At 31.6% G+C, this 22530-nt stretch overlaps 3 protein-coding genes across 3 annotated transcripts; 2 read left to right on the top strand and 1 right to left on the bottom strand.

Moving 5' to 3' along the window:
- The first annotated feature begins 4569 nt into the window (after positions 1 to 4569).
- LOC122601419 lies at positions 4570 to 5270 on the top strand. The gene is made up of 2 exons (XM_043774178.1): positions 4570 to 4930; positions 5026 to 5270. The coding sequence occupies exons 1-2, from the start codon at positions 4570 to 4572 to the stop codon at positions 5268 to 5270; spliced, it is 606 nt and encodes a 201-aa protein (XP_043630113.1).
- Positions 5271 to 5610: 340 nt separating this feature from the next.
- Positions 5611 to 11109, top strand: LOC122600773 (isoleucine N-monooxygenase 2-like). The gene is made up of 2 exons (XM_043773532.1): positions 5611 to 6598; positions 10305 to 11109. The coding sequence occupies exons 1-2, from the start codon at positions 5684 to 5686 to the stop codon at positions 10941 to 10943; spliced, it is 1554 nt and encodes a 517-aa protein (XP_043629467.1). The 5' UTR covers positions 5611 to 5683; the 3' UTR covers positions 10944 to 11109.
- An 8619-nt stretch (positions 11110 to 19728) lies between these two features.
- On the bottom strand, positions 19729 to 22226 carry LOC122599880 (vacuolar protein sorting-associated protein 28 homolog 1-like). The gene is made up of 3 exons (XM_043772482.1): positions 22121 to 22226; positions 20356 to 21017; positions 19729 to 19942 (listed from the first exon to the last, which is right to left on the bottom strand). The coding sequence occupies exon 2, from the start codon at positions 20992 to 20994 to the stop codon at positions 20365 to 20367; it is 630 nt and encodes a 209-aa protein (XP_043628417.1). The 5' UTR covers positions 20995 to 21017; positions 22121 to 22226; the 3' UTR covers positions 19729 to 19942; positions 20356 to 20364.
- Positions 22227 to 22530: the final 304 nt, after the last annotated feature.

Here is a 22530-nt window from a genome sequence, read left to right as displayed (position 1 = left end):
GTTGAATGACAATTGAAAAGTGTGAAAAAACAAAAGAAGTAACCCGTAATAAAAAATCCGAAAAGGAAAAACAAAACTAAAAAAGAAAAAGACGTGACAAAATCTGAACAGGATGCAATGTGGCAAAATCCAAACTATAGGAAATATGCGATGTGTCACTTTATAACCGATGCGACGTGTCAAGTTTTAATAAGCATGGTGACTATTGATAACCATGCCAAAAAAAAAACGAAAGAGAGAACTCAAAATGGGATCCGTAATGTTAGAATCTAAATAGTGATGCGGGGTATATGATGAACCAATAAAAGAGATCATATAAGCAAAAAAAAGGTATCAAAAAACCAAGAGAAACCAAAAGATAAATAATCTTAACGAAAATAGAAATAACAATGGAAAAATTAAATATTGTGTAAAAGTTTCCAATATATTAATTCAGAACACAAAAGCCAAAAAACTATGATGAACACCAAGAAAAAACTCCAAACGGGATCCAAAATGGCAAAATCTAAATAGTGATGAGGGGTATACGATGAATCAATAGAAAGAAAACACAAAAGCAAAAAAACTATGTAATAAACCAACAAAAACCGAAAGAAAAATAACCTTAACGGGATCCGATATAGCAAAATCCGAAAAAACGCGGGGTATAGGTGGACCAATAGAAAGAAAACACAAAAGCAAAAAAAACTATGTAAGAAACCAAGAAAAACCGAACAAAAAATAACTTTAACGGAATCCGATATGGCAAAATTTGAAAAAACACGGGATACAGGCGAGACCAATAGAACAGCGCCACATGACACGTGGCACTGTTCATTGGCGTTGGCATTAATGATATTACAATTAGACCCGTGTCAAATACACGGGTTTACATTGTAATAAAGCTTAGATTATTACTATCAAAGTAAATGTAAGCTAAAAAGTGTTATTAAATTAAGAGTAAAATCGTCTAAAAATAATGTTGTAAGAGGTTAAGAACGTAATTAAAAATAAAGTCATGCAATAGTTTGAACATTAGAAGCATGTATCTTTCTCCATCTTTTGCAACACTACTTCTTTGTAGAGGACATTCGTTGTAGTGTTTTCTATCTTCTCATTTTTATCGCATATCAGCATGTTGAGATCACAACATATAACTGTCCGTATGTGAAAATTGGACGTTGTAGATGAAAACCGACAGTAGATAAATATTAACCTTGACTTTTGTTAATTGTCATTGCGTTTTAAACGGCCAAAGAAATGCATGATACAATAGTTCCTCTCTTATAATTAACAATAAGTATAAAAAAATAAATTGTTTTTAATAGTTATAAGGAAAGATATTTGTCATCCAGTAGTTATTTATTTGGTTGGATATAAATATCCATAGTGGCGTAGTATGTATAAAGCTTTGTGCATTGGACCTAAGCTTGATGGGTTATACTTGTAAACTGCATGTTTTAAAGCTTCATTTACATACCCATTAATCAATCCGTGAATTGTAAATTAGAATCTATACATATCCGTCAGCTTCATTTAGATAGCTATTGATCAATCCGTTTTATACATATCCGTAAATTGTATATCCGTGAATTGTAATTATTAGATTTATTGTAATTATAATTATAACATCATCAGTGTTCAATTTGATAAAATCGAGACTTATGATTCATCAATAAGTTATTAGCTCAGTTGTCTTTTAGTATAATTAAATTTGATTCTTTAAGTCCTTAACCGTCGCTTAATTAACTTGCAAGCCCTTTCAACTTTAATTTCTATAATCCCTTATAAAACACATTAGACTCTCTATTTTATGAAATTAAACAATCTTTTCAATATCCCCATATTACCCCTAATTCACACATTAATACATTACATCTAACTATATTATTATCCCGCGTAATACGCAAGTGATCTTTATATCTTTATATAAAATTTAAAAGGTGATATTATAAAGCTTATGTAACACGTTCATTTTCTTTATAAACATGATTTTTATTTATTTGTCAACTGTTTGATAAATTTTTTTATTTTATTTCAGATTTGATTATTCATATGTAAACTCATTTATTTAATTTTATTAGCTGGAAAAATCTATACCCTAACTAAAAGAGGAGGTTAAGAGTACATAATTGGCACTGCTTAAAGTTTTTTTTAGGCCTAAAACTATCTCCTAATTACTCTAGAGCTCTATCCCTTTTTTCTATATTTTTAATTTTTTATTTACTTATTAGATAGATAATTATATCTAAAACTTTGTCATAAATCTTTATGTATTAAAGTAAATCTTTTTAAATCTTAGAGATATATAATATTTTTAAAAATCTCTTAATAAATTATTATATATATAGTCTATATTTTAAAAGTTATATTCATTTATATTATTTCCCTTTTTTTATATATACTATATTATAAAACAAATAAAGTTTCAACTTTCAATCAACTGTATACATATTAATGTATGATGTACCATACATCAATTTCCCACAACTTTCAACTTCATTTTCATCTCTCTCATTAAATTTCAACCACTCATTTTTTTTTCTCTACTCCATAAATCATTTTATTCCTCTAATTCATTCTATATCTTTTATCTCAAGTTTGTATATATCTTAATTTGACCATAAGTCATTGTAAATCATTTTATTCCTCTAATTCATTCTAAATCTTTTATAACCACCACTCCACTAATCGTGAGGCATTTGACCATAAGTCATTGTAATACAAGTTTGTATATATCTTAATTTGAATTTTATAAAATTAAAATAATGAGTTTATGTAATACTGTAAAATTCTATTGTTATTTCTCTAATTTCTTGCCAAACACTAGAAATGTTTTTTGTTCATTTCTTAGATTAATTTCTCTGTCATTACCAAACAAATGAATTTACAGAATTTCTCAATCCATTTTATTTCTCTATATCATTTCATTTCTCTAAATTTCTCCCTACCACTTAAGCAATGACTAAATAGATTTTTTTTTAAAGGTTAATAAATTAATAGTTAATCTAAAAAGAATAGCAGTTTTTAATATCTGTGTGAACATGAATTTCACTCTTTTTTCTTGAAAATCAAAGTTCTATTACTTAAAAAAATTCAAAGAGTGGTTGTCTTCTTACCATGATTGTGGCATTCAATAAGTTTATACAAGGTATTTTTATTATCCCTTATTTTTCATTTTTATATCTTTTTTGTTTTCTCTAATCTTTTAGCTCTCTCAATGTATTTTGATTATACTTTTTCCAAGATGATATGAACTTAAATTGAAAGGCAGGTAACAATAAAAAGAAGGTATCAATGCAAGACAACACGTGTGTAGTGTACACTATCTCTTTTCTTATATTAATAAAACAAAATTGTTTCCAAAAGCTATTTTTAGAAAAAGAATGAAATGGCAATCTCTCATCCTTTGCTAACACAATTTTTTAAAAGATATGACATCATAATTTTTTATATTTTTATTTTCTTATTTCTTCTTTTTACCCTAAACTCAATGTACGGGTTCGAACTGATTTAACTGTAACAACTCGGGTTGAACCCGGGTTTGATTAACTAGTTCCACAATAAAAGAGGATGGTTTCCACCATTGTTTTTAAACTCTTACGAGTTGAGTAATTTAAACTAAAAACGATTTGACTCGTTAGGTGATTTTTTTTTTGTCTAGTCTCTTACGAGTCGTTATGTGAACTTGGACCGAGTCAATGCGAGTCACAAAATTATTATTACTTTAGTTTTATACTATGATTATATATTATACTTATAGCTACATTATTTTGTTTGTTATCTATGTATTTGGATCCTTTTAATACGAATTTTTAGATAAACTATAAGTTTATGACTTAAAACTATCAAAATGTAATATTTTAATATATGTATTAAGATAATCAACTTATATATTGTTCATAAAGACGTCACATGTATAACTATTTTGTATTATGTAATATTTAAAAATGTTAAGACTCTCACAAGTCGAGTCACGGGTTAAGAAATCATATTTTCAAATCAAGTCAAAAGTTATGAGTCGACAAATATGGTTTATAAACTTATCTTTTTATTTCTCATTACTTACAATAATTAGGAAACAATCAAATGGAGTGGTGACTAGCATACATGAATGACACTATTCCATGGTACAATGAAAAATAGCAAATCGACAAGTACTAGACAACACACCAACTACTTTCACTCAGGGACGGACTGACATAGAACGGAGGGGTATCCGGGGTTACGGGTCCGTTTCTTCTGTGAAGTGAAATTTTTTTAAAAAATTTTTATGTTATGTACTGTTGATACGGGTTAAAAAAAATAGAATACCGGTCCAATAAAAAAACAATTATATTCTATACATCGTTTAGGAAAAAAAAAGTGAAATAAAAACCTATTAATTTAATTGTAAATACTTTTATAATTGTGGCCCAATTATAACCACACAATTATATTTTATACACGAGTTTGATGAACTTGTTTCCTAAAGTTATGAAGGTGCTTAAGTATGTTAAATAGGATGTTATCATTTAATCTAACCGAAACCAAACATCTGGTATCCTCTCTTATTTCAAAACACTTGATTATGTGTTTTATTTTCACTTGATGGAAGAAGTTTTAGGCCTTACAAGTAATTTGTCTCAACATCTTCAAAAGAAAGATGAAGATATTTTGGAAGGGGTGTCATTGGTAAATTACCAGCGAGCATTGAAAACTTTACGCGCAAAGGGTTTTGGTGGATTTTTGAAGAAAATCTCATTCTTTTGTCAAAAACACGATATTCAAATGCTGAAAAAGACTGACTTCTATGTTAACTCGAGGAACCGAACAACTAAGATTACCAATCGACATCATTTTGAGGTTGAAATTTTTAACACGGTTTTGGATATGCAAATTATAGAGTTTGGTGACCGTTTTAGCAAAGAATACACCGAATTGTTAGCAAATATGGCCTCTTTGAGTCCATGTGATAATTTTTATATGTTTGAAACGTCAAAGTTAGTGAAGCTTAATTAGATGTATCCAAATGATTTTGATGATACAGATAGAAAACACTTCCAGGTCAACTCACGTTTTATTATCACACTTTGCAACAAGATGCTAGATTTGCTAACTTAAAGGGAATAACCGACCTTGCTCGTGTGCTGGTGGATACAAAGAAAAAACATGGTTCTTTTACTTTGGTTTATCAGTTATTGAAGATAACTTTAGTTTTGCCCGTTGCATCCGTAACTGTTGAAAGATGCTTTTCGGCAATGAAGCTTGTGAAGTCAGATTTGCGTAGTCGAATGAGTGATAATATATGAATGGTTGTCTAATTTGTGGTATAAAAAGGGAGGTACTTGAAAACATTATGACTAAGAATGCGATAGCACGATATCATATGCAAGACCGTATAGAACAACTTCCATAAGGCAAGCTGTTATTGTTATTCTTTTGTTTTATCATATATATTATGTTAGATAAATTGTGCCACGTAGTCCTTTCAAATCCTGGGTCCACCACTTACTTTCACAGTACTTTTGTATATCCATGATGAGGAAGGTACTTTTTGTTTTGCTTTCTTTGTTTACGTTTATTTTTAATTAGACTCTTAAGTTGATCTCGCTTAATTTCCTCAAAAAGCTTAAGCTGACACTACCTACATTGCTTAAAATCATCCTCAACCTTCCTATATATAATCCATTGTTCATCATCATCTTTTATCTGTATCACTAAAATGGCTCCAACCAACATACTCTTCATTTTTTTTATATTCATCTTTTTTGCCGAGTTTTTTTACAAGAGGTATACAAAGAAACTACCACCAGGTCCTACCCCTCTTCCCTTCATTGGGTGCATCATTGAAATGCTCCTAAACCGGCCTACTTTCCGTTGGATCCACAAGCTCATGGGTCAGCTCAATACCCCAATCATCTGCATTCGGCTTGGACCTTCAACCCATGTGATCACAGTTTCCTCCTCGAAACTAGCATGTGAGATCCTAAAGGAAAATGACTCAATATTTATGTCAAGGCCTGAGGTCATGAGTGCTAATCTAGTAAGTAATGGCTATCGCACAGCCTTTTTGGCCCCCCATGGTGACCAATGGAGAAAGATGAGAAGAGTTGTAAAGCAAAACTTGTTGTCGCGGCCAATGCACAACTGGTTTCAACCAAAAAGAGATGAAGAAGCCAATCACCTTCTTAGATACATATGTAATCAAATAGATAAGAAACAAGACAACATTGGAGGACTAATAAACTTTCGGGTTTTGACCCAACATTTTGTTGCAAACTTGACGAGGAAAATGGCTTTTGGGACACGATTTTTTGGAAAAGGTATGCCAGATGGAGGGCCCGGAAAAGAAGAAACCGAACATGTTGATGCATTATACGCTATACACAACTATCTTTTTGGATTTAGTGTGAATGATTATTTCCCATTGTTCCGGGGAATGATTGATTTCAGTGGCAATGACGAGAACATTAAAACCGCGCTTCAAGTTGTACGAAAATATCATGATCCGTTGATTGATGAAAGGATTCAAATGTGGAACAATGGAGAAAGAACCGAGAAAAATGACCTACTTGATGTTCTTATTAACCATGAAAATCCAAAGCTTACAACAGAGGAGATCAAAGCCGAAATTATTGTAAGCCACCATTTATCTCAAGTTTCACATGCATATGTAACTCTAGCTTACTTGGGTACCATTTATAAATATTAAATCATAAAAACTTTAATATTATAACTTCATGGTATTACATAAAAACTTTAATATGAATGACTGAATGTTATATGGGATCGATCTATTATATAAGTAATGAAAATTGTTATGATATAATTTTGTTTTGAAAATTGTCTTTTACTTTCACACATCCTTCTTCTAATCTAACTATGACATCATCGCCATGTTTTGTTAATGTAAAATTCAAAATTTTCTTTTTTTATTTTAAATATATATATATCATTAATATAAATTTTTATTAAATGTTTACGTAAGATTTTAATCACCTTAATTTGTCGTTATAATAGGCTAAAAACTATGTTGTCTTTCAGGATAACGGTTTTACTTTTTTGTTTTTACAAATCGTATGTGTTTCAACGTGTGTCCAGAACTACACAAATTTTGTTTCCGTTTAGTTTCGTTTTTTATATTATAACTTATCACACTTTTCAACTTATTTAACGTTGTTATTATACATTTGCAAAGCGTTTATAGTTAAATCGGGTTGAACCCGAGTTGATTGGCTAATATGTATGTATAGGACTATAGGCCATATATTGAAGAAAAACGGAGGAGGCACATGTATGTGTTTAAACGTGTATCCAGAACTATACAATTTTTATTTCCGTTTAATTTTGATTTTTATATTATAACTTATCACAACTTTTCAACTTATTTAACATTGTTATTATACATTCTCAAAGCGTTTATAGTTAAATTAGGTTGAATCCGAGTTGATTAGCTAATACGTATGTAATTAGGTTGAACCCGAGTTGATAAGCTAATACGTATGTATAGGACTATGGGCCATATATTGAAGAAAAACAGAGGCACATGTGTGTGAGACGTACTAAGTAGTTGGGTTATTTTGACTTTTTTTTATGCATGTTTTTATTTTAATCATTATTTTAATATTTTTGTTTCTATTTTTATCAATGAAAATTTTTTATTATTAATATTTTTTATAAGTTTTTATTTAATAATAAGTACAGGGTTTCATTTTCGTTAATTATTTATTGGTGTATGATTAAATGAAAATAATAAAATATTTAAGAATACGAGGAGAATAGTTTCTATTCCAGTGAAGAAGACAAGATAAACTTGCTATCGCTTTTGATATCCTAATAGTTACATACTAGATTTAGACCTCGTGTTAAAACACGGACACCATAAAATAAATATATATGTCGTTATTCTATTATATTTGACAATAATTAGACAAGAAAACAAAATAAAAAAAAAATACATATGAAAACAATATATTACTATTGTTAATGTCCCAATAGTTTACGTTCAATTATTTCCATATGAATGGTTCTTAAATATTAATAGTTAGTTGAACTATCTCTAAAACGTTAAAGATAAGACGTTGTAAATAAAAATATATTACTATTGTTAAGCATCATCATTATCATGCATCGAATATAAATTTCAACAATGTAAACAAATTTTAAGGTCTAGACTTCGTTGATAAATAATTAACATTAACATAATTATATATAAAAAAAGTATTGCATCAAAAATATTGCATCATCTATATATATATATATATAAATGCTTTTATGAGAATTATTTGTTTGTGTTCTAGGAAAGATATGAAAATCTTTAAGTTTATTCATTTATTATTTTTCAATGTAATTGTTATATTTTGATCATGATGTTTTAGGAGTTTTGAAAATATTATATAAAAAATTTTTGAATGTAGTTTTGCTGGTATATTAAAATTACACCTAGAATAAAGGATGTAAAATATATATTGAAGGACCTTTATGTAATTAATATAAAAATATGATGATGTGAATAGATTAATTGAATTGTATATTTAGTTAATTGAAAAAGAGATGTCGTCCTTTAATAGAATGTAAGATAAGATAGAGACAAATAATAAATCAACGAGCATGGTACCCGCGCAATGCGACGGCGATGACATTAGTTGTGATGTGGTGGCATCGGCGTCAAGTGGTGTTGGTAATTGATACAAAGAAATTTAATTTTTAAAGATAGTGAATATCTTTTAAAAAATTATGAAATGGTTGTGTAAGTTAATAATTAAGGGTAAAATGGTAATTTTGCATGTCTTAAATATGTAAACTTTTCAACATAAGGGTATAATTTTTATATAGTAGTATAGATAGTTGTGATGTGGTGACATCGGCGTCAAGTGGTGTTGGTAATTGATACAAAGAAATTTAATTTTTAAAGATAGTGAATATCTTTTAAAAAATTATGAAATGGTTGTGTAAGTTAATAATTAAGGGTAAAATGGTAATTTTGCATGTCCCAAAATTGTAAACTTTTCAACATAAGAGTATAATTTTTATATAGTAGTATAGATAGATGTATTATAAAAAGTCCAAGGATATTTATAAGATTTTAAAGACAGAATAAAAAAAAAGAATGGCTTTCTTTTTATTAGGCTGTATAGATAAACATTATTATTCAATTTGCCTCTCGAGAAATGTACATTTCATATTTTTTTAATGTACAATGAAAGTGATTTAAATTTCCAAATTTGTTGATGAATTGTGACTCGATTTATTGATCGATAACTCTCCACGTTTTCCCTTGACATCCATCAATTTTTTATGCATAAAAATGAGCATTCGACTTCCAAATTTGGTTAAAATGGTAATAATGTTATTGATTTTTTATAACGGCAAAAATTATAATATTAATAGTAATATGCCAGACCCCCGTGCTTTGGCGGAGCGGCCAGCTCACTCTTTCTTTTGGGAACTTGCGGATTATTTTCCGTTGTTTTAGGCATTTACCTCTTCAAACATCTAGTTATGGGTTACAGAAACGATTCTACCAAACCGGGGGGGGGGGGGGGGGGGGGGACATTCATTCGGGTTGTGTATTGTGGATGTCATTGCATGACGCTCAATGATCTAACATCAAACTCGTCGTTCATAATAATAATAATAAATAGTAAAAAACAAGGTCAATAAATACAAAAGAGAGTTTTTTTTCCCCGAACATTTAGTCTGAATACGACATTTGGAAATCGGCATATAATAGTGAAACTTTGCACGTGCCTTAAACAATGAGATGTTGACCATGGACCGTTACAAGTATTCGGAGGAAAAAAACTACAGGAATTACCATTCATTGTGATCGAACTTAAAACCTTATGTAACTAGATGAATTAATTAACCGGTAAAATAAAGATGGACTAATATCTATGTGTTTTGTTTTGTTTTATCTATATTTGGTAATAGCATGGTGGTATCCCAAGACCCTCAGTGAGACCTAGGTTCCAATCTGATGGGTGAATGTTTTATCACTAATTAAATTGTCATGATGTTTGGTGAATTATTAGGGGTTTCCTCTGTCCGTTCCATAATGGGCGTAAGGGCGAGCGGCTCAACCATCAAATATTGAAAAAAAAATCTATTTTTTTTAAGTGATCTTTATATATACATAATTAAGTACAACGTACATTTGCATATTAAGTTGGCATTTTATCGTCTAAACCCAATACATATTACGAGTGTTTTTTTTTATAATCATGAGTAGACTAATCCTAAGAGCTTAGTCTTAAGGGCTACGTACCTTTGCCAATAATAACTATATATGTGTTTATGATTATTGATTATTTCGTATTTTCCTTTGTCGTGAAAAATTTTAGGACTTGATTCTTGGGACAGTTGATAATCCTTCTAATGCAACCGAATGGGCAATGGCGGAGATGTTAAACGAACCCATTCTCCTAAGAAAGGCAGTCGAGGAGCTTGACAATGTTGTCGGTCGCAATCGATTAGTTGAAGAGCAGGACTTATCCCAACTAAATTTCATTAAAGCTTGTATTAAGGAGGCCTTTCGGTTGCACCCTTTTCGCGCTTTTAACCCACCTCATCTTTCAATGACGGATACTACTGTTGCAGGTTACTTCATACCCAAGGGAAGTCACGTGCTGGTAAGTCGACTTGGGTTGGGCAGGAACCCAGATGTTTGGGAAAATCCACTTCGGTTTGACCCTGATCGTCATCTACGTGGGGAATTGTCAAAGCAAGTAGTTCTTTCAGATGATGATGAGTTGCGGATGATTTCATTTGGCATAGGGATTCGTGGTTGTCCTGCAGTCGAGTTGGGCTCAACCATTACTACTATGTTGTTTGCTAGAATTCTTCATGGGTTCTCTTGGAGCGTCGGCAATAATGGGTTGTCAGTTAGTCTTGCTGAAAATCACGATGATCTTTCCTTGGCTAAACCACTTGTAGCCATTGCTGAAAAACGACTACCCGAACATCTCTACCCAAAAAACTGAAGTGAAAGAATACTTGTGGATCTTTGTGGCGATTCTGCTTGTTCGTATTAATTTCTAATTATCTCTAAATAATATCGCGTTAGCGTATGCATTAATTTCATGAAATCAGTATGTCACAAATAAGATCTTGTTTGATTTAATAAGTACTATTTCCATTTTGACTGTTTCAGACGGATCCATATGGTGTTTGCTAAAATACTAAATATCAATCTATGTTTGTATGTCAAATGTCTTCTAAATTTGATAAATATGACACAATCATCATCATTGTTATTGTTAATTCCTTTTACTTGTATAGGGGTTTGCTCGACTACCTGCCATTATAATGTAATGACTTTCTTAAATTTAATGATAGTTTATATTCGGTGCAAAAAAAAGAAAAAATAAACAAGTGACCATTTTTGACTTTTACTTTAGTTTGTCAGTCAGATACATTTCAGCCATATCTTCATCATCATCATCATCAAGCTAGTGCTCTATTTTTTCTCTAACCTAAATCAATCTGATTCCATCATAAACAATATGGGTTTCGACATAATATTATTAAGAACAAAATGAAGGTCAAAATGTCTATGTCGCATAAAAATCCACCAACCTATTGAACACCTGGTGAAATAGCAACCAACCTAGTTTTAATTTATTAGACGAACAAGAGTTCTAAATCGAGTGTACTAATTAATGTTAGTAGTTAACTTATCCAAAGCTGGATGTGCTACTCTCTGTGCTCGGGTATTTTAGAATAAGACGAGCATGGTACACGCGTAATGCGGCGGTGATGACATTAGTTGCGATGTGGTGGCGTCGACGAATGGTGATGGCGTCGGCATCAAGTGGTGTAGGTAATTGATTCAAAGATATTTGATTTTTAAGGATAGTGAATATCTTTTAAAAGATTATGGAATGATTATGTAAATTAATTAATTAAGGGTAAAATGATAATTTCTCATGTCTCAAAATTGTAAACTTTTCAACCCAATTATCATGTTCATTTTTCATGTTAGTTATGCTTTATAGAGAAAGTGATAACATAAATAAAGGTAAAACCAGGTATTCCCCAAATCCAAAGACCAAAATCTATTGCTTCAAAACCAACTTCAACAACCTAGCTTGCTATATATATTTCGTGGTATGAGTTCTCTACACAAGATGTTAGACAAGTAACAAGATATCACATAATATATATCAAGAATATACAAGTCAATTCAATATCAGAAGTAAAAAAAAAAAAAAAAAAACAAAATATAGAAATCACATAATATTATGATAAACAATTCAAGCACAAAGAATAAATACTAATTCAATATTATCTTACAGGCAGTCACAGTTTTGTATGGTTGAGATATCGGTAATCAGATACTTGTGTGAGATGATATTATTACTGATCAACCTGAACCCAAAAGTTATACATGTTTAATGTTTTGACCCGTTACCCACTTTGCCTGAAGATTTTAAGCACTGCATTGAAGTTGTTATTGACTTGAAGAAATTGTCACAAACTCACAATGCTGCTTTACTTTGTTACAGTAATTTCATAAGTATGACTTGCTCTAAAGTAAGACAATCTCTTTGGGTAATAAAAAAAAGTACTGTATATCATTTGGGTAATTATGCCATCTGCTATTGCCACACATCACTGCAGGTTGGATTAGTTGTCAAATTGGGTTCTCAGTTTTGGCTACTTTTCTGTTCTAATAATGCAAGTTTCCAACTAAATGAATAATATTGTTTTCACCCATAAAAGCATCAAAACAAACATAAAAGTAAACATGATGAATTGATGTTGCAGTAAGAGTCAAGTTTTGTTAAAAGTCTTTCTAAAATGTGTTCATGGTAATGCTTCAGAAGATTTAGATCAATGATGCTCAGATTCATCAACTACCTGTTTCTTCTTTTGATTTGCCAAAACTAGACCAAAATCAGCTTCTTTGCTTGATCCCTTCTACATGGATTTGTGTGCTTGTTCAGAATTCTGTTTGTGTGTTTCAGCAGTTTCTGCAGCTTGAATCTGCTTCTTTCCATTTTCAGGCTCACTTGTTCCAGCAGAATTCTCACTAGCAGCTATCTCACCACATTGAAGTTTCTTAAACAACCGCTCGGTTTCCAGCTCTTCTTCACAAGATTCAGCGAGCTGAAACAAAAGGAAAAAGTTATTGCCACTGACATACGCACAAACATATCTAGTTTTTAAACAAGTTAAGCTAAGATCACCTTATCAATCTCTGACTTTATCAACGACAAGGCCTTGGTAACATGTTCTTGAGGTCCATGTAAGTTGACCACTATATCCTCTTCTGAACTATCAATATCAATCTGAACATACAAACATCTTAATAAGATCAAAGCCAATTTTGTACTTATTTGTCTAGATTGGCATACAAGAAAACGAACCGTTATCCATGCACGAGATTCCATTTCCATTTTTATGAGATTACTGTTATCCGGGCCAATGAAACACCCAACCTATATAAGCAGATATAATCAGCAAGGCTTTAAACAGCAGAATAGCTAACGAAATGTAGTTTAATTGAAAATGGGTATGATTTGTCACCTTGTCCAAGGGCATGGTGATGATCACTTGTTTCTCATGAATAACAGGTGGCATCAGAATTACCGGATAAACCTGGCTGTCATATGTCTGCAAACAGTTTTTGGGCTAAGTAAGTATCGTACGACCCTAAATAACAAGAAAAATGTACATATTTACTATTTAGCAGGGCAATCAACCTTCAGAATGTTATCTAGGATGAGTTGTTCAGCAGTTTTCACTTGGTCAACGGTACCAACCAAGTCAATATATGAATGGTTGTGATTATCACTTTCAGCATCTGATAAGAACTCAATTGTGGCTTTCGAGACACTCTGAATTTGTTTCATTTTTTCACAGTTTTCCCCAAGAATTTCAAAAGCCTGTGAATTAGAGAAAACATCAAGATACAGATTATCAGAGCGCATAAGACAATAAAACCTCAGACGAGTAAGTATGAAACTTAATTTCCTAACAACAACAACAAAAATGTGCATTTGGTCAACCTTTTTGATGAGATCTTGGAGGGGTTGTTGAGAAGGTCTAATTTGGTCAACGATATCCACCAATTCAATATTTGAATGACGTATAATTTGGCCTACAACCTCAGCTAGTAACGCAGTCATCATGAGTTTTGAGCTTCTCTGAATTCTTTTCAGATTTTCACAACTTTCACCAAGAACGACACAAAGCTGTGAACATAAAACAATAATTAGAGCGTGCGACACTAATAAAATGAAACAGGTTAGATGTGGGAATGATGTCACGCACATCTTTATTACGAATCCGGTACACTTTCCTATCTATCTTTTCCTCTCCTGAATCAACTTCTGCACTGATACCAAAATAAATTACGTCTCATTTACTCATATTACCAATTAACAGAAGTAAGTAAAAAGTGCGAAAAACCTGTTTGGATGCCACAATTAACGTCTTAAAAAAAAAATCGACAAAACACATCTCAAACTCACAAATTGCACATACTGATTACAGCTTTTTTGGTGGAAATATCAAGAAATATATGGAATAAATCAGATTCTACATAAACAAAATCAGTTTTCAAGAAACCCAACACAACACAAAAATCGCTTGGAAATAAAAAAAACTTCTTTAAGAAATTAACCTTACTAGAAACACAACGAATTAATATCGGTCGATTACTTTAGAACAAAATCAGATTACTGATATAAAAATCTAACAAGAACTATAGATATTAAACTGAAAAATATGTACCAAGATCAAACAGATTAAATCAGATAAGAATTCAATCCAAGTAACAAGCAAAAAATGAAAAATAGGTTTCTGCTGTTCGATCTAAAGAAAAAAAATTCGATTAACTACAGTTTCGCTTTAAATCAAACAAAAATTACCGATATCCAGAAAGAACTAAAAATACTCTAAAATTAATTTCACTTCAGTTTACCAGAAAACAAGACATTAAACAGAGAAAATGTTGAGATTGTTACCAGAAAACTTCATGAAACAGGGATTATTAGAGAAACTATCACTCGGTATCTGTAGAAAATTCGGCAATGTCAGATTCGGGTCTTCAATTTTCGCTTTTGCGTATTTGTTTGCTTCTGGATTTTGCTCCATTTTCGGAGAGAGAGAGAGAGAGAAGGAATTGTATGTGAAAAAGAAATAGAGAGAGAGAATTGAGAAAGATTGTAGAAGAAATGGGTTGGGCAAACTGATAAACAATGGCGGGAATAACTGTTATAACCAACCGAACCTTCAACCACATAACTTGCACTTTAAGTCCTTTGAGATATGACTTATTCACGATTAGTCCCTCAATGTTTTATTTGCTGTAAGACAGCATCCTTATGGACATTTTATTAATTCCAGAATATATTTAATTGTATTTTAATATTTAGAAGTTGTATTGTATGTGTCGTAACAGTAATATGAGCATTTTAAATTTTTAATTACATTATCAACCATCAGGACTAGTTACCGTAAGAAAAAAATATATAGATATTTGTATGTAAAGAATATTCTACAAATCATTATGATATGACCAAGTATAAAAGAACAAGTTTTTTTTCTTTTTTTGTATTTGCCTGGAGTGTCAAGATATGACAACAAAAAGCGTTTCATTAAAATGAGCATAAGTTAAACTATAGGACTTGGCTTTTTCAGTTTTCAGCATATCAACAGTCAAAACGGTCTTTAGGATGAGGAGCACCGACCACGTTTTTATGAAAACCGTCATGGGTCAGATTTCAGGCCCATAAACGCCTTTCTCTATGAGGTTTTAGCCATTGATGTATTTTTTTGGTTTTGTTGGACCTTCTATTTGGCCCAGACTTTGGCCCATTTTTCCTTTGAGGCCCATCAGATTTTACCTTTCAATGCAAAAGCCTTTCAACGCAAGATTTTGTCATTTTGATATTTTATTTTTACTAAAGAGTACCAAAAATTCGAGTCCAATAGTTTGCAAATTGCTTTCTTCCTTAAATATACGACAACTAGTATTAATACCCGTGCACGATGCACGGTCGACTCATTATTATTTATATTTATATATCATATTTATAATAAATATATATATTAGTTGATGAGTTCAAACATTCTACATTAAAATTTTTTTCATAACAAAAAGACAACAAAGAATATGTAGTAATAAACTTTTAAACATTAAGAATAACATTATTAAATTGATAAAAAAAATATATATATATATATAATCTTTGGACCAATAATGTATTGCAAAAAGGTGTCTCCCACGTTCGAATTATGTATAAACATATAAAAAGTCAATTGCTTTCGATCAAAGATTACGTCACGTGTCTTTTCAAGAACATCCCAATCATGCTTTAGTTTATTAGTAGATATCATCAGGTCATAAATAAAAAACACATTACCTAATATAAAACAATGATAACTAATTATAATAATTTAATATTACTACCAAATTTGAAGACTAAAGCAATTGAAGAAAAAGATGGATATCGAAATTAATCAAATATGTGTAAAGTAAAGCAATTTGAAGAAAAAGATGGATATTTGATAATCAAAGTGTAGGCGAATATACATGCATTAAGAGTCCAAACAAATTAAGAATTCTATACGAATTCAAATAAAAACTTTAATTTAATATATAATATATTTGGTAAATTTATAGATATTTTTTTATAGATAACTACAAAATACCAAAATTAAGGAATTAACATTTAAATAATTAAAGGGACACTTGTCGTGTAAGGAACACACCAAGTTTCGTTTAAACAATATTACAATCTTGTTTTAGTTTATTGTTAGATACGGAGTATACTGATATTCATTTCAATTCAATTATTTACTTACATGTAAAAATAATGAAAAATATAATTAAAAAGAAACTTAATTTCAGCAGACGAACTAAGTAGATCAAGTGCGGAGAGAAAAGATATAGAAAAGTTGGGTATTTTGCGATATACAAATTCACGGCTCTTTTGAAATAAAATTAAGGATGACAAATTAGTCATTCTCCAAAAGTGATAAAGCTTTCCTGTGAAATCAGACCATTTGGACAGAAAGTCTAGATTAAAAAAAGGTAGTTTTTCCTATCAAATCATTTCCCTTTTTTAAGGAATAAAACTCAAAAATGCATTTTTCTCTTATTTTCCTTTATTTCTTTCCTAATAAAAACTCAAGAATGCAACTAAAGTGTGTAGCAAAGTTGTAAATGCTGTGATCATATCCCATGGTAAATCTACTGACCCATGTTCTATCACCAAGGGCCTCCTTGAACGTTTGAAGGGCAGGCTGAACAAATAAACAAGGCATCTAAAAATGTGAAAGAGAACAGTACGGCACTATCTTAAACCTGAACTCTAGATACACATGAGAAAAAAAAAAAAAAAAATCACCCCTCAAACTCTCTTTCAAAATGAACAACTCCAGTATTGTTAAGAATTGAGATTGAGAAGCTCAACTGTTACTTCTGCATTTTCTTTTTTAAAAGATTGCGTTATCCATGCTAGGTGGTATACAAAAGGAACACTATAAGGTAAACGAAAAAGATGCAGTGACTTTAGATCCATATTAGACTCTGATGGTGTACCATAACAATTAAAAATCAACAAAAAAGAAAAAGATGCTAGTCAGCTTAAAGCCGTGCAGTAAATACATACTTCAAATGTAAATATCCAAGAAAAAGGGAATATCAATTTACTATGGTTTCAATACGCCCAAGCAACTAGCCAGCTTATATTAACAATTTTCCAAGATCTAAAGAAGCATGCAACATAGTTAAACAAACAAAAAAAGGTGCAAGTAGCAAACTAGCAGTAGCAATTTGACCATGTACTACTTTCAAACTACACTTTCCAGAACTTTAGAGTAGGATTTATGTGTGTGTGTGTGCGCGCAAAAGATGGTAAGCATGACTTGCCTGCAACACAGGCTCAAATGACATTTTGGCACTTTCAACTGACCCATTTTGTAATGACAAAGACTTATGCCGAGTTGTACAGCAGCAGCATATCGAGGATACACTTCTAGAATTCTCTTTTCTATGGTGCAGATTTAGATCAACAGGGGTACAAGAAAATGATTCAGAATTAAAAGTAAGTGGAACAGTCAGGTGTAAAATATTGTTATACAGAAGTTACAGTAAATTCAAATTTTGTCGTCTCCAAATAATGATACATCTACAAGATCAAATTTATCAACCCCCAAAAAACTACACATCTACAAAATAAAGAAGGCAAACTAAACAAGTTAGTAAAAAAAACCTAGTACAACTCCAATGAGCTTCAGTATTTTCCACAGTTGAATCTAACACATGACTACATTAAACCAAACCATCCAAACAGTTGGAACTACGAATACCAAATCTATAGTTGATAGAGGATAAAACCCACCGTCCGTTCCAAAAAAAAAACTAGTTATTTACAAGGATAACTCTCGCCACGAAGAGCAGGAACATTATTCCGTCTAATACAATCATGAATGCAGCAATTGATCCACATCGGCCTTAGCTATTAAAAGTTGATCTGTAACCACAAACCAAGTATGTATAGTACTTGATAACTTTTAGGTGCTAGGCTTCAGCCTTCAAGAATGCATGCTATCCTTTTATTGGTCGACTTAATATGAACTATGTTGAGTAATTATATTCATGGTCAATACAAAATGAATAGTACCTATATTTAGTATTACAGCAGGTGCAGCAAAAAGGCTGTTCTGTTTACCTTTTCAAATTCGAAGTAGATGGCTCATGCATATCGATTCCATAGGCTTTATCATAGTACTATGTCACCCAAATGAAAATGTTCGTCCTTCATTTTTTTATTAATATTAATTTAATTAATGCAATATAACATAAAGGGAAGCAGAACTACAGCTGCCAGAAGTAGACCCATCTTAAAGAATTTGGCAGAATTTTTCCTAGTTTTTAATATTCTCACTACTCCATGACAAAAAACCAAATAGCTGCTTCTTTTCATATACTATTTACCATTGTATTTATCTATCCATACAAGGAGAGAATACGTCTACCCAGGGATGGTAGTCGAATAAATGCTCTGATGGAAACACAACTGAATCTTAAAAAAAATAACGAACAGTAGAGAAGAGATAAACAGAGTATATAATCGAAAAGACAACAAATAAACCAAAAGGTATAAAGAGAAGAGAAAGTAGAGTTAAGAACGAACAGTGATAATAAGCCAGGGAAGAGGGATTGTCTAGATGTAACCTGTAAGAATGTCAAAGATATCAGTTGGGTCTCTCAGATGCTGGTCCAGAGCCTCTCCTACCACTGAAAAATTAAATTTGTACTAGAATATAGAGACAGGTCACTATCCCACCGCTTGCCGATAATTAGGTTTCCGCTTCCGGTCTGTTCATTACTTTTGTCAGAATGGAATTTTTTTTCTTCTCAACGAGTTCCTATCCCAGGAACTTAAATCATTCGCTCCAAAACTAAATCTTTATTCCTATTGGTGACTCAACCCTCAACTCAACTCGTTAGAGAAGAGTACCTTTTGATCCAATGTCATCCTTTTATTTCATATCTTTGTAGCCAATGACCATCTTATGTCTCCCACCATGTACAAACCAACAACTGCACAAAACACATACTAACACGGCAACACAATCTATTGCACGACCACTGTCGACATTACAAGGGCAACCGACTATTAAAACAAAATACAGTATTCATTACGGGCTCATTAAGAAAACTAAAACCAGAATAGCAAAAGTGAGAAATCACAATCACATTTGATCTTTTTTTCTTTTGCTATATGCCATAACTAATACCCTTGCTGATTGACTACAAAATATTTCAGTACCAACATCAAACAATGTTTAATAAGCATCAGCAATTTTAAACTGATAAGCCCTCATACATTACAACAATTTCAGAATCAATGACATTCATGAACAAGTGAAAAAGAAAACATAATAGATGGTCCTATATACCCAAGAAATATTTCCAAGAAGACATACGAGTTTTCCAAATCATGTGTCAGCACAAGTGATCCTGCATTAGGAAGAGCAAAGAGATAGTCAGGCATTAGTACATCCCATCACCCTTGGTGAACAAATAGACATTGCAATGCATAGTGACTAATCTTGTATACAGTATATTAGAGTTAGAGTCAAGTTCAGAGATATCTTAAAACACGTTTTTAATAGCCTTTGTTAAGCTTTTCACAATCGTAATTGTTAGCAGCAACTTGTACGAGATTATAAGCATTATCAGAAGCAAATGAATATTGAAGTAATCAACAAGAAGATTCAAAAATCAGAATTTTACAAAACATATGCGAATCAGGCAGAACCAATTGAGATGGGAAAACTACGACTTTATAAATGTTACATACAAATTCTAAACAGATTAGATCAAATTCACAAACACCAAATAAAAAAGAAAACAGAGGATGAACAAATCACCCGTCAGAATCACGTCCCACCAGTAGGCAATGCAGCCATGAAGGAATTGTATGATGACTCCAGATCGAAATGAAGCTGCCTAGCCTGCTGCTCAGTCAACTCATCTGAAGCTCCCATCTTTGCTAGCCTACCGATCCACTCTTTCATCTTAGTCTTCCCTTCAAAATCTGGGGGTAAAATAGACAGCTTGTTTAACGACCCCGACAAATCAGACAGAAGCGGGAAAACTTGATCAACCGCAGTCATATTTAGCTTGAGGGAATCCATTGCAGTTATAAAGTTCTGCACACACTCTGCGACAGTCGCAGCAGAGGTCACCCCAGAAGCGGCAGCAGCAGCCCTATGCTCCACTGTAGCAGGCACACCAGAAGTTATAAGGCGGTTCATCGCAGAAGGGCAGTCCATCTTGTAAGTATCATGAAACCTCTCGATATTTGGTACAGTATCTCTGAGCGTGGACGAGAGCGTTTTAAAATGAGCGATCAGTTTCTGACACTCAATCTCGTAATCGGAAGATGAGATAATATCTCTAACATAAGCCTTTTCTAGCTTTTCTGTAGCCTTGATGATCGCATAAAGCTCGCCAAAGTTGTCGTACATCTCCCTCTCACGTTTGTCATTCCATAACTTCACTTCCATCCTTTTCGTCTCTCTGTAGATACCTGTCGGTGTTAAAGTGTTATAAAACAACCAATGAACATTCCAAGCGTAAACATGATGATATATTCAATTTAACTCACAAATGAAATAATAACAAAACTTAATAGAATACTTTGCCTAAATTATTATTATTATTACATTTAAAGTAGCATTAAACAAGAGTGGTTATTACTTGTTAAAAACCTAATCACACAAAGTAGTAATAATCATATATCACATTTTACATAATTGATGGAGACTAAGTTAAAAATGGATGACCCTCATCCCAGATCGGGTTGGGTGACGTCAAAATATACGGGTCCAAACATATTTAGACTGCCCGTTTGATCAACAACATATTTATATTTGATAAGAGGGTACTCTTTTTTTTTTTTTATCATCTAATATCTTTACATTAGACTGCCCGTTTCGACCCGAATCCAATTACTACTTTTTTCAAAACTGCCCTTATTAATCCGGGTCCATTGTGACGTCAAAATGGACCCGTTTGATCACAAAATATACGTCAAAATATACGGGTCCATTTTGACGTATATTTTGTGGACCCGTATGGGATGATCAAATTTGTTGTGGACCCGTATATTTTGTGATCAAACGGGTCCATTGTGACGTCAAAATGGACCCGGATTAATACGGGCAGTTTTGAAAAAAGTAGCAATTGGATTCGGGTCGAAACGGGCAGTCTAATGTAAAGATATAAGATGATAAAAAAAAAAAAAATATGACCCTCTTATCAAATATAAATATGTTGTTGATCAAATTTTCATACTGAACTATTTGATCAATACAATCATATGATATAATCAGAAAATATCAATGATAATAACACTAATCCAATTAAACAGATAAAATAAAACCCTAATATCAATTAATACTAATACTACAATGAAAGAAAGGGATTTTAAAGTTATTGGCACCTGATCATTACTAAAATCACTTAATCAGCAGTATTTTGGCTACCCCGTTAACTTTGAAGAGTTGATTCCAGACAGCTAGGTATATATATATATATATAATATATATATATATATCGCCCAATTAAATTAAATTAAAGATCAAGAGCAGATACATAATAAATCGAAAACTGAAAGAGGGCCGGAATTACCTTTTAATGTTTGGGGCTGGAGTTAAATCGACAGATACGGAGAGTAAAAAAAAAAAATTAAAAGGATGCAACAAATTACAAGTTATGATGAGGATGATGATGATGTGGTGTCATCTGAAGTAGTCGTCTTTTTAACAAGTTTGTATATTTTTGGCAAAAATTATCCCTCAACTATATATATGTTGTACAACTCACTTTATCTTCAGTCTCGTTTTGTAACTTTTATAAAACATATTCACCTCTCATATTTTTGAAAATTCAGTATTTTTTTATATTCAAAATATTCTTATTTTCTTAATCCTAATTCTCCTATACACCTGATTTATACTTTTATACTATGAGTATTTAATAAATAAAACAATCATTTTTTTAAAAGTTATGGATGAATTATCTAAAATATTATTAATGAA

The sequence above is a fragment of the Erigeron canadensis genome, chromosome 5, assembly GCF_010389155.1.
Source record: "Erigeron canadensis isolate Cc75 chromosome 5, C_canadensis_v1, whole genome shotgun sequence".
NCBI classification, from domain to species: domain Eukaryota; kingdom Viridiplantae; phylum Streptophyta; class Magnoliopsida; order Asterales; family Asteraceae; genus Erigeron; species Erigeron canadensis.
Note: the sequence above shows the minus strand (reverse complement) of the source record. Positions and strands in the feature narration are given on the sequence as shown.

What these genes read in the sequence shown, in the direction of transcription:
- LOC122601419 (XM_043774178.1), top strand. Translation starts at nt 4,570, where the DNA reads ATGGAAGAAGTTTTAGGCCTTACAAGTAATTTGTCTCAACATCTTCAA. An exon ending in TATGGCCTCTTTGAGTCCAT is followed by an intron (nt 4,931 to 5,025) that starts GTGATAATTTTT and finishes AAACACTTCCAG; the next exon opens with GTCAACTCACGTTTTATTAT.
- LOC122600773 (XM_043773532.1), top strand. Translation starts at nt 5,684, where the DNA reads ATGGCTCCAACCAACATACTCTTCATTTTTTTTATATTCATCTTTTTT. An exon ending in AGATCAAAGCCGAAATTATT is followed by an intron (nt 6,599 to 10,304) that starts GTAAGCCACCAT and finishes GAAAAATTTTAG; the next exon opens with GACTTGATTCTTGGGACAGT.
- LOC122599880 (XM_043772482.1), bottom strand. Translation starts at nt 20,994, where the DNA reads ATGGAAGTGAAGTTATGGAATGACAAACGTGAGAGGGAGATGTACGAC.